This window comes from Arvicanthis niloticus, chromosome 6 (genome assembly GCF_011762505.2).
Source record: "Arvicanthis niloticus isolate mArvNil1 chromosome 6, mArvNil1.pat.X, whole genome shotgun sequence".
Classification (NCBI taxonomy): Eukaryota; Metazoa; Chordata; class Mammalia; order Rodentia; family Muridae; genus Arvicanthis; species Arvicanthis niloticus.
In genome coordinates, this window is record NC_047663.1 from 37,538,954 (window position 1) to 37,551,848 (window position 12,895).

The 12,895-nt window shown below is 38.8% G+C and overlaps 1 protein-coding gene across 2 annotated transcripts in view; it reads left to right on the top strand.

Annotated features, from left to right (window-relative positions):
* Window positions 1-12,895, top strand: part of Aatf (apoptosis antagonizing transcription factor) — a 94,843-nt gene that overhangs the window by 1,634 nt on the left and 80,314 nt on the right. Inside the window, exons 3-5 of one of the 2 annotated variants that reach the window (XM_034507988.2) lie at window positions 179-271; window positions 1,101-1,316; window positions 1,788-1,925. In XM_034507988.2, the coding sequence (XP_034363879.1) occupies window positions 179-271; window positions 1,101-1,316; window positions 1,788-1,925 (447 nt within the window). The remainder of the gene's footprint in view (window positions 1-178; window positions 272-1,100; window positions 1,317-1,787; window positions 1,926-12,895) is intronic. The other variant, XM_034507990.2, reaches the window with a different exon arrangement.

Sequence of the window (12,895 nt, forward strand, 5' to 3'; positions counted from 1 at the left end):
GTTTCCCCTTAGCATTTTAGAGACAGTAGATACATGGTAAGTTTGTTCAGTTGAATAGAGCACAATAACATGCTTGTTCTTTCATATAAGATCCCACAGATTAACTGAAATGAAAGATGTGGCCTGACATTTTTCTCTAGGTAACTCCCTCCCCCATTTTTTTCCCCTCATGATTTAGACAATGAAATATCTGATGACGGAGGATCTGAAGATGGGGACTCAGAGGGCCTGGGCCTGGAGATCTCAGAAGATGTTGAGGAAGACTTAGAAGGTGAGAATGAGGATAGTTCTTTTATCTCAGAAATAGGGGAGACTGAAGCAGGGGGATCAGGAGTTCAAGGCCAACCTAAGCTATACAGTAAGTTCTATACTAGCACACGATACACCTGAGACCCTATCTCAAAAGAACAAACAAAAAGATACCTAAAACTCAAAGCTAACAAGTTCAGGTTAATGGCTCACCCTAAAATGAGGAGGGAAATGGGCAGTGCATCATGGGTATTTGGCAGGGCTATGTGATTAAAAAAAAAGTTAGATGCATGTAATGCTTTTATATTTTGATCCTTTTTGTTTTTTCAGGTCTTGCACTGATTTCCTGTTTATTATTCATGAAACTGGCCTTTTGTCATTGTAAATGATAATATAATGCTTCCATCTTTCTTGAGAAAGAATTAGCTTACGGTTTTAAGCAGTAGTACATTTCTCAAGGTGGAAGAAGTCTCTGGATATGGATATTGAGAGGATGCCATTTATTTTAGGGAGGTCAGTGGAGCTATGCTGAATCCACTGATAATACCCGAGGAGCTGTCATTCAGATTGTGATACGTGTGATTCAGTCCTTGATAGGACGTATCTAGGACCTTATCAGGCTTTGTCTGCACAGTGTGTCTTAGGCTGCCAGAACTCATGCTTTGTTTGTCTCTGTTTTCCCTCAACATTTTAGAGATGATAGATACGTAATAAGTTTGTTCAGTTGAATAGAGCACAATAATATGCTTGTTCTTTCATATAAGATCCCACAGATTAACTGAAATGAAAGATGTGGCCTGACATTTTTCTCTAGGTAACTCTCTCCCCCACTTTTTTCCCTCATGATTTAGACAATGAAATATCTGATGACGGAAGATCTGAAGATGGGGATTCAGGGGGCCTGGGCCTGGAGATCTCAGAAGATGCTGAGGAAGACTTAGAAGGTGAGAATGAGGAAGACAGGGAAGAAGACAGGGACAGTGAAGATGACGGTGTGGTGACGGCCTTCTCCAGTGTCAAAGTTTCTGAGGAAGTGGAAAAAGGAAGAGCTGTGAAGAATCAGATAGGTGCGTGTATGCCTTTGCTACTCGCTTGCTTTTCAGACTTTCTGCATTAGTCTGCTCTTTAGTTGTGGTTGTTTTGTTTCTCCAGTGTTCTTCCAGTTAATCTATGACCTGCCTCGCTTAACCAGAGGCCTGCATTCCAGTTCCTGTATAGCTGCTTAGCAGGTTATGTGCTAGTCCTTGTGGGAGATTGAAGAGGAGTGTGTTCTTTCCTCTTGTCAACATTTCCTCTCTCATAGCAAGTATTCCAGAGACAGAGAAAGAGAGAGAGAAAGAGAGAAGAAGAGAGAGAGAGGGAGGAAAGAGAGAGGGAGGAAAGAGAGAGAGAGAGAGATAGTTTATTTTCTAGAATGAAAAATGTTTGGCATGAAAGTCAAGTATGCTGCTTAGAAATTGGTGTTCTTGTCCTTCAGTGACTAGCCCAGAAAGACTTCCTGACCCTGAGATGGGGTTTTCTTTTACTTTTTTCTTCAGCGTTGTGGGACCAGCTCTTGGAAGGAAGGATCAAACTACAAAAAGCTCTCTTGACTACCAATCAGTTGCCTCAACCAGATGTTTTCCCTGTCTTCAAGGACAAAGGTGGCCCAGAATTTGCCAATGCTCTAAAAAATAGTAAGAATACTCATATTTTGGGATATGCTGGATTGGATGTTTAAAAAGGTTTTTTGTTTTAATGATACTATAATATAGAATATCGGTTTCAGTTCTTTGGTTACATTTGATCTTATTTAAAATACTGAATAATCAACTATATTTGTCTAAAAATACCAATATAACCTATTATCAGATGAAGACAACTTTGAAGTGGATCAGATATTTGAGCCATGTCTGTTTTATGATATCACTCGCCATCCTTCCCTTGTCTTTTTGAGTTAATTCTTAAAATTTTTATTGTTCTTTTTGTTTTTTTGAGGCAGGGTTTCTCTGTGTAGCCCTGGCTATCCTAGTATTCAATCCGTAGACCAGGCTGCCCTTGAACTCAGATATCTTCCTGCCTTCTTGACTGGAGTGCTAGGATTAAAGGTGTGTGCCACCACTCTGGAAAACCTACAGATAGAGAATAAAAGAGAGAGAGAGAAAGAGAGAGAGAAAGAAATATATATATATAGATAGATAGAGATATTGAATAATTAAACTCAGTCCTTATGCTGATTGTACCATGTGCTTAAAGGATGCGTTTCTGTTAGGGAGGGCTTTAGAACAAGGTAAATGGGGTATTTCTATTTTTCCTTTGAGTAACAAAGAGGAGAGAGACTGACTACAAGGGAAGAATTATTTTGGAAGAGAATTACCGAGTTATAAACTGAAAGAATTCTAGGTAGAAAAAGAATTTAGAGGCTGCTTGGTTTCTAATTTCTTCACTTTACAGATGAGAAAACCAGAGGCAGTGGTTCACTCAAGGAGTTTGTTCATTAACAAAAGGTGTAAAACTCTAGTTTTTCTTCCCTCACACCATGCTGTTTCCTTTGTGTCTAGTGTCACCGGAGTACTAAGGCACAGGGAAATGTGAGCCGTGGGCAGCATGGCTACCTTCACCTCTATGCTGAGATGTTGCCATTTGCTTTTTCAAACTTAAAAGCTGGATACATTGCCTACTGTCCTGGTGACTTTGGAGGGTAAGGCCTTTGAGCCTAGGATTTAAGGGCATGCCGAACAACAGAAACAAATAATGAAAACCTCATGAAACCCAAAATGTGACTCATTATAGTAGGGAGTTAGATTTGGAACAGCATTGAGGACATCTGGTTTGGTATCCCGTTTAAATAGAATCACTTGAAAACAATTCAGGATGCATATGTGAAACTTCAAGGAAAAGAAATTTCTTTTCTTTTCTTTTTTTTTTAAAGATACGGTCTTACTATGTAGACCTGGCTGGTCTCACAGAGATGTACCATCTACTTCCCCAATGCCAAGATTAAAAGGGATGGGCCACCATACCTGGCATAGCATTTCTTTTGTCAGAGAATATGTGGTTAGAGTGACTTTCTGTGGACAGTTTTTAGTTTTGTGGCCTGTCATACTCATACTTAAAGTTTGTTTTCTGTGAAATCTGGGCAGCCTTTTCAGGATCAGAGTGTATATTGTGAAGTCTTTAAAAGAAGAAAAGAAACCACCTGATCTCTTCTCTTGGCTTTTCTTTTTCCTCCCTAAATACATGATAAATTCTTTTTTAGGTTTCTGGAGTACTTCTTTGCTATTTTTAGTGCCCTAGTATCCTCATTTCTGAGATGACTTTGGATGAAACCTAAACTGTTCTAGAGCAAATGTTTTAAACATTTTACAGTAAGATCTTTTCCATTTTGTTACTCTTTGTCTTCTTACCTGAATCTTTATAAACATTCATTAAAATACAGATATTTTCGGGGTTAGCATCACATGCTTAATTTCTTTTTTTTTTTTTAAAGATTTACTTATTATATATGGGTACATTGTCTTCAGACACACCAGAAGAGGGCTTCAGATCCCATTACAGATGGTTGTGAGCCACCATGTGGTTGCTGGGATTTGAACTCAGGACCTCTGGAAGTGCAGTCAGTGCTCCTAACCACTGAGCCATCTCTCCAGCCCCACTTTATTTCTTTAGTCACTTGCATGTTACTTTAATCCTGCTCTGTAACACTTCTGGTCTTTCTAATCCTTTGTACTTAACCAGTTGCTTTGTCCTGGTGAACATCAATCACTCTTAAGTCTGTTAGTCTGACATGTGTAGGTTGTGGTAAAAGAGGGGAAAAGGATGGAGTGTTATTTGGTATTACATTCCAAGAGGATGGGGATCTGATAACCAGAATTTCTGTGCAACTAAAGGTAGCCGTTTTTCATTTGCTTCCATCTTCTTATGACGGTGTGACTTAATATGTTGTATACACCCCTGTCTGGATGGTTTTCAAAACAATTTCTTGGGTATATTATTCTAAGTAACTAGTTTATATAGTTCTATTATAGTTAGTATGAAACAGGCTGAATTTATACCAATTGAGTCTAATTCACTTTGCTTTTGATTTAGTAGGTTTTTGTTTTGTTTTGTTTTTCTGAGACAAAGTCTTCTGTCTGGTTCAGGTACTGTATAAATTAGGCTGGTTTCAAACTTAGATCTACCTGCCCTTGCCTCCAGAGTTGGGATTAAAGACATGCTTTGTCAGAACAGTTATAGTTAGATTGCCCGGGTTTGTTTGTTCATTTTTAGACGGGTCTTATGTACCTTAACCTGGCTTTGGATTAGCTGTGTAGTAGAAGATAACCTTGAACTCCTAATTCTCTTCCTTCCACCAGCATTAAATAATGCTGGATTATTTAACCTTTTTCTTTTTTTTTTTTTCTTTGAGATAGTGTCTCATGTATTTATGTTGTCCTCTAATTTGCTGTGTAGTTAAGTATAGCCTTGGACTTCTGATCTTCCTGCCTCTCTCTCTAGTGCTAGGGGTATAGATATGTGTGCTACCGTGTCTAGAGTGCAAGTACCCTAACACCCTGCCTGCTTAGACACCATCTCAGCATTGATTAGCTCTGTGGTCTTGGGCAGGTTACTTCATAGTAAAATTAGTATGATTGTGAGGATTAAAGGACACAATCAATGTAAAGCATTATGGTTACAAAGTGTCTGGCATACATCCCACCATAAGAATTAGGTACCAGGGTTATCTTTTTCTGTTGTAAGACATTTGACAATGTTCAGCCATGTGAACATTGTATTTTTAAATTCTTCTTACTAGTATTTAGAATCCCTATGTAGTTTAACTATTGTCTAGTATTATAGTCTACTGTAATACTTGTAAAACTTGCCTCTTATGCTGCTATAGAAAGGTAGGTTTGTTGGTATCCAGAGTCAGCTTAGCACATCTGCTCCAAACATATCTAATGTCTTACATAGTGACATCTGTTGCCATGACAACCACATACCTTCCCAGAGCCCATCTCCCACACTTAACCTGTGAGCAGGCTTTGTCACAGCCTAAATAAAAGGGAGACCTTTCCTCGCCTTAAACCCTTTTTTTCTTCTTTGTCTTTTTCTCTTTCCCCTCTTTATCTTCATTAAACCTCTGCCACATGGAACTGTGTTGGCCTGTTGTAATCTGTCCAGACGTGCACGTGCCCACACATGTGCATATGTGTAAGAGAAAATGAAAACATGCAAGCTGGAGCAAACAAGTACAAGTACATTAGACATCTCATATATGGAAGTCAGAGGACTTTGTGGGGTTTCTTGTCTCCTTTTACGTTTATGTGGGTTCTGAGGAGAGATTTCAGCCCATTAGACTTGCAATGCAAGTACTTTTACCTGCTGAGCCATCTCACTGGTCCAGCCTTGAAGTATGTTTTTGGGGCTTTGATGACCCCAAATACACTGTGTTCACCTGTCTGATCTCTTTACAAGTTCTTTAAATGTATATATGATTTTTAATTTTCAAAAGAGATTACTTACTATGTTATGTATACAGTGTTCTGCCTGCATGTATGCCTGCAGGCCAGAAGAGGGCAACAGACCCCTGTTAAGATGGTTGTGAGCTACCATGTGGTTGCTGGGAATTGAACTCCGGACCTCTGGAAGAGCAGTCAGTGCTCTTAACCTTTGAGCCATGTATGTCTCCAGCCCTGATTTTTAATTTTTAAAATTATGAATATGTGTATACACATTTGTGTACGTGTGTGTAGGTATGTCTGGGGGCCAGAGGGCATCAGATCCCCTGGCTGGAGTTACAGGCAGTTGTGAACCATATGACTTGGGTGCTGGGAACCGAACTCCAATCCTATAGGATTGGTAAGCACTGTTTATTTACTTTTGAGATATCTCTCCAGCCCTTCAAGCTCTTCTCTCCACCAGTGTAAACTGCAGTGAATATAGAATTCTGTTCTTAGGTTGTGTGTATGCAGTATATTTTCCTTGCGCTATTATTTACTCTCAGAGTCTTCATGATAACTTTTAAAATAGACTTAATAGCTATATTTTTAGCACTGTAGACCCCTAGAACCAAGTCTTTGTAGCTTCAGCACTTCAAAATCTACTTTTCAATAACGTAACAAATATTTCCTTGCTTTTCCTAGTACTTGCACTTAGTCTCCAGCCATCTTGCTGTTGTATGTTGGCAGTTATATCTCTTGAACTGTGAAGTGACTTCCTACTAGCTGTGTAAGATTAAGCTGTAGAGTAACCATAACAAAATTAAGGGATATTCTTTGTACAAGCTACTTCTCCAAAGATATTAGCTTTTCCCCTTTGCCTTTCATTAAAACATCAGGAATTAAGCCTTTTATGTTGATGACAGTGTGGTGTAAAGAAGAAGGCAGGTTATTTGAGAAAATGCCAGATAAATTATACATACTACATTATGTATACAACCTATATTAAAATAGGGAGGAGAGCATAGTGAGCACCCACTAATCTTACTGTATCTTTCTTTATACTGACAACTTCTCTCTTCTGGACCATTGTGAAGTAAATAATATGTGTTTGCCTGCATGTATTTATGTGCACCTCATACATACTTGGTGCCTTTGGAGGCAAGAAAAGGACATTGGATTTTCTGGAACTGGATTTATGTACAGTTGTGAACCACTATGTGGGTACTGAGAATCAAACCTAGATCCTCTGCAAGAGCAACATGTGCTCTTAACTACTGAACTGGTTCTCCAGTCCTAACAATGTTATTATTAGCTAGATATGGCCCCTCCTTTTAATCCTATTGGATCTCTTGAGTGCCAGGTCAGCCTGGTCTATGTAGCAAGTTCCAGGATAGCCTAATTAGTGAGACCCTGTCTCAGAAAAAAAAAAATCTTGTAGTCATTATTTTACATAAAAATATTATAAAGTTAGTTACTAGTGCTAGGAATTGAACCCAGGGCCTTGTGCATGCTAACAAGTTCTCTGCCACTGAGCTATATCTTAGCTTGGCAGTTTTTTTTTTTTTTTTTTTTTTTGAGTTTTTGGGTTTCTCAGTGTAGTCCTGGCTGTCCTGGAACTCACTCTGTAGACCAGGCTGGCCTCGAACTCAGAAATCCACCTGCCTCTGCCTCCCAAGTGCTGGGATTAAAGGCGTGTGCCGCCACCACCACCCGGCTGGGCAGTTCATTTTTAATAAAAATGGCTGATGTGGACAGATGGGAGAATTGAGAGCTTTTCTGTAACAGGCACTCTGCTGTCTTCCCAGAGTTTGCTGTACAGCTTTAAATGAAGTGATAATAGGAAAGCTAAACTTTAACCATAGGAAGTTGACCTTTTAGTTAAATGCATGTTATTAATGTGTTTAATGAGATGCATTACAAACGGCAGTGAGTACCATGTTTCATTACAGGTCTAAAATGCAATATCATTAAAGACCTTTAATAGAAACAATGTTTGACATTTTGATATTTCCCATAAGCAAAACACCTGGGAACACAGTATAATGTATATAAATGTAGAGGAAGTTCAATTTTTTTTACTTGCCTAAGAGTTTAAAAACAAACTCCACTGCTAGTAACATGTTTTCTTTGCTCCCTTCATTTTCCTGTTTCTGATTTATATTCACCTCATTGTTCCTTTATATTTACCTCACTGTTCCGTGGCCCTTTTCTCAACACCGCAATAATTTTTACTCGATTAGATTTATTGTTGTTTTATTTTGTATTTGAGATAGGGTCTCCCTTTGTAGCCGTGGTTGTCCTGCAGCTTGCTGTATAGACCAGTCTGGCCTTAAACTAAAAAAAGATATCCCTGCCTCTGCCTCCTGGGTGCTAGAGTTAAAGGTATGAATCACCATATCCTGCTGAATAGAGTAGCAGGGTTTTGTTGTTATTATTATTTTTTTTAATTTAAGTATCTTTTTGATATTTTATTTTTATGTCTATGAGTATGTAGGTGCACTGTTGTGTGTAGTGCCTACCCTTGTGTGTAATGTCAGAAGAGGATGTTGGATCTCCTGGAACTAGAGTTACAGATGGTTGTGAGCCATGATATGTATGGTATGAGTGCTAGAAACTGAACCCTGATCTTCTGAAAGAGGAAGAAGTATTCTTATGGTTGAACCATTGCACCAACCTCATAGACTAACACACTTAATACTCATTTGACCTTGGCACTTAGAGAATGGCATTTTCTTGGGGCTGGGCAGATGGCTCAGCAGGTACAGGTTCTTGCTTGCCACCTACTTTCCAACCTGATGTTGGTCCCTGGAGCTGATAGGGTGGAGAGAACTGACCCCCTCACGTTGCCCTCTGACATTTATCTGTGTGCTGTAGCATACGTGTGCCACCTCAACAATCAGTGTTAACAATCTTTAATTAAAAAATGATGTTTTCAAATTTGAATAAATCATGGAAAGTAATGGATTTGTATTAAATAGTATTTTTATTTTTGAGAGTTTTGTTTATTATATTTTACTTGTAGTTTTTCAAGACAGAGTTTCTTTGGGTAGTCCTGGCTGTCCTGAAAGATCAGGCTGTCTTGTAGATCATATTGGCCTGGAACTCAAAGAACTGCCTAAGTCTGCCACCTGAGTGCAGCATTAAAGGTATGTGCAGTCACCACCTAGTGAGTTGTGTTTATTTTTAAGTAGACATTTAAGTACATTCAAATAGTTCAAAAGACAGTAAGGAAAGCTGGCATGGTGGTGCCCACTTTTAATCCCAGTACTCAAGAGGTAGAGGCACCCAGATGTATGAATTTCAGGCTAGCCTGGTCTATAGATCAAGTTCTAGGACACCAGGGTTGTCCCTAAAAAACAACAAGTAAACCAAACCAAAATGATAAGGGCTATACTCTAAAACTCTGTACCATTTGGTTCCTTGTTCTTTATGTAAGCAATCAGTGTTGTCAATGACAAAGACCCTTCTCTCCTCCCTCCCTGTTTTCTTATTTTTAAGTTTAATGATAAAATTTAATAGAATGAATATAACAATCTTATACTTCAGACAAAACCTTGAAATGACTAATATCAGATTAATAGTTTTATGGAAATATGTGTCTATCTTGACATTGAGTGCAAAGGTTTCTCCATCAGTAGTATTGTTAGTATTTTATGAAACAGACTCTCATAACTCTGATTGGCCTCAAACTCATTATCTCTCTGTAGCCAAGGCTGGCCTTGAATTCCTTTTTTTTATTTTTTTTTATTTTTATTTTTATTTTTTTTTTTGGTTTTTTTTCGAGACAGGGTTTCTCTGTGTAGCCCTGGCTGTCCTGGAACTCACTCTGTAGACCAGGCTGGCCTCGAACTCAGAAATCTGCCTTTCTCTGCCTCCCAAGTGCTGGGATTAAAGGCGTGCGCCACCACCGCCCGGCCTGGCCTTGAATTCCTGATCCTAGTTCTGCTTCCCAAATCCTGAGATTATAGGTGTGTGCCACTAAAGCCCAGTTGGCTCCACTATGTATATTTTTACCCCCCTCTCCTTTCTCTCCATTCTGTCTGTCTGTCTGTCTGTCTGTCTGTCTGTCTGTCTCTCTCTGTGTATGTGTCTGTGTGTGTGTGTCTGTGTGTCTTTGTCTGTGTGTCTTTTCTGGTCTTTACATAGATGTTAAGGATCCACACTCCAATCCTCATGCTTGTACTATAAGCAGGTTAGTCACTGAGTAGTCTTTGTTTTGTTTTTCTTTAAACAGAGTTGCTATGTAGCCCTGGCTAGTCTGAAATTACTGTATAGACCAGGCTGGTCTTGATCCTCTAACTTCCGCTTCCAAAGTGCTAGCATAACCAGTGTACCACCATGTCCAGCTTTGGCTGTACCATTGAGTAAATTATATAAAGGGACAAGACCAAGGATGAGGGACTAGGGCATTTCCAATAACAGATACTTTTCTCTTAACCATTTGGTGCAGGTATACCTGTCACATTGTGTGTATATGACAAGCCTTCTATTGCTGACTATGTTTCCAGCTTCCCTCCTCTTCTACTTCTTTCACTTTTATTTATATATTTTATGTACATTTTGCCTCCATGTATGTCTGTCTGCACATAGAAGAGAGCATCAGATCCCATGGGACTATAGTGAGCCACCATATGGGTACTGGGAATTAAACTCAGGTCCTCTGGAAGAGCAGCTCTTAACCTCTGAGCCATCTTTCTAGCCCCTCCAGTGTTTGTCCCCTCACTCCTCTTTTCTCTCTCTCCAGGGTTTCTCTGTCTTAGAACTTACTAGGTAGACCAGGCTGGCCTGAAACACAAAGATCTGCCTGCCTCTGCCTCAGATAAAAGGCATTGCAGCATTACCTCCTAGCTCTAGCTAGCTAGCTAGCTTGCTTGCTTGCTTGCTTGCTTGCTTGCTTCCTTCCTTCCTTCCTTCCTTCCTTCCTTCTTTCTCTTTCTTTCTCTTTCTTTCTCTTTTTCTCTTTCTTTTTCTCTTTTTCTCTTTCTTTTTCTCTCTCTTTCTTTTTCTCTCTCTCTCTTTCTTTCTTTCTTTCTTTCTTTCTTTCTCTCTTTCTTTCTTTTTTCCTTTTGTTTTTTTTTGGAACAGGTTTCTCTATATATCCCTGGCTGTCCTGGAACTTGCCCTGTACACCAGCTCTCATCATAATGGGAGATGGGCAGGTAACTGTGTAGATAGCCTCATCAAACACTTTTGAGGCTTTGTTTTATATGAGTAAAACATTCCAGATATTTTATAGCACCTGTCTTCTCCATAGCTGGTTAGGTTAAGTTGAATCAGACTTGGCCTCAGTTTCTTGTGTCTTTCTTACCCTAAGACCAAGCTTTATTCCTAGTAAAAGAGGTATTGCAAGAGTGGTGTTGGCATTTTTGGATATCACTTTACGTAGACATTTTCTTTGTTTTCTTCTGAGAGTTCTCTGTATAGCCTTGATTGTACTGGACTTTGCTCTGTAGATCAGGCTGACCTATAACTTAGAGATCCACCTGCCACTACCTCCGAGTGCTGGGATTAAAGGCCTGTGCCACCATACCTTGGCTCACAATAACACAGTTTAAATTTGTAATGAGTAGGCTGGCGTTTTTAGCATTCAAAATCTTCTTCCCTTCTTTTCCCTTCCCCTACTGTTCACAGGGTCTTACATAGCCAGGCTATCTTCAAACTCTGTTTATAGCTGACAATAACTTTGAATTCTTGGCTTTCCTGCTTCTATTTCCCAAGTGTTGGGATGATAGGTATTCACCACTAAGCTTTGCTCAGGATTTTACCCCCTTTTCTTTGTGGTGGAATTCAGAGCCTCATGTTTGTGATTTAATCTTTCTTAAATAGCTAAATCTTGAGCCCCTAAAAGTTTATATTGCTTTTTGTTTGTTTGGTTGGTTGGTTTTTGTTTTTTGTTTTTTTGAGATGGGGTTTCTCTGTGTAGCCCTTACTGTCTTGAAACTTGCTCTGTAGACCAGGCTGGTCTCAGAATCAGAGATCCACCTACCTCTGCCACCCAAGTACTGAGATTAAAGGTGTGAGCCACCAACTCCCAGTGGAGTTTATATTCTTTTGTCAGGCTTTAATTCAGCATAATTGTTTTGAAATTGATCTATATTTTTTCTTTTAAAATATTTATTTATTTGTTCATTATTGTGTACATTTATGCATGATGTGTGTATAGGATTGAGGTAGGGCTGCATGTGCCATAATACCTATAGAGGTCAATTCTAGGGAATCAGTTCTCTCCTTTCTTTTCATATGTGATTGAGATCAATTTACTAGGCTTTTGTTGCAAGCTTCCACTGATCTGTCTCACTATAAGTTTTCAGTGTCCTTGACTGTTAAACAGCATTTACTTAATTGCTTGTAGTTTGGGACTGTTATAGATCTGCCATCAACATATATATGTATTATTGTGTAAGCTCAGATTTTTATTTCTCTTTATAACTGAAAATGGAATGGCTAGATCACATGTTAAATGTGTTTTAAAACAATTTAGCTGTTTATCAAAGCAGCCACATTCTTTTAGAACCTAGCAGAGGGTCCATCTTCCAGAAACACTTGGTTTGGCCACTGTGTGAAGTTTCAGACATTCTAATAATTGTGCACTTCATCAACTTTTTAGGTTGTAAAATTGAATTGCTGTATACTCTTTCTCTTTGTTCTTTCTTGGTTGGTTACTTTAAAAAATTTGAGAAGTAGAATATAAGAGTTCAGAAGTGACTTTTTAAAAGATGCAAGCAAGTCTTTCAGTGGCAAAAGAATAGTCTTTAGGAGCTAGAGAGGTGGCTAAGTGTTTAAAAGCATTGGTTACTTTTCCAGAAGATCCAGGTTTGATCTGAGCACCCATATGGTAGCTAACAGCCATCTGTAACTCCAGTTCCAGGGGATCTTATGCCCTCTTCTGGCCTATGAGGGCATCAGGCAGTTATATGCATATACATACACATAGGTAAAACACTCATAACATAAAATAAAAATTAAAAAATTCATAAAAGACAAGAGAATAGCCTTTAACAAACAACAAATAAATATATGTCTCATGCCTTATATTAAAATCAATCCAAACTAGTTTATAGTAACTTACATGTAAAACATAAAAGTATAAAGTGTTTTCAAGACCACAGTCTTCATGACCTTGTGTTAGGCAGTGATTTCTTAGATACCATAACACAAAATCAGTCTATGGGACTAGAGAGATGGCTCAGTGGTTAAGAACCCTAATGCCTTTCCAGAGGATTTAAGTTCAGTTCCTAAAATCT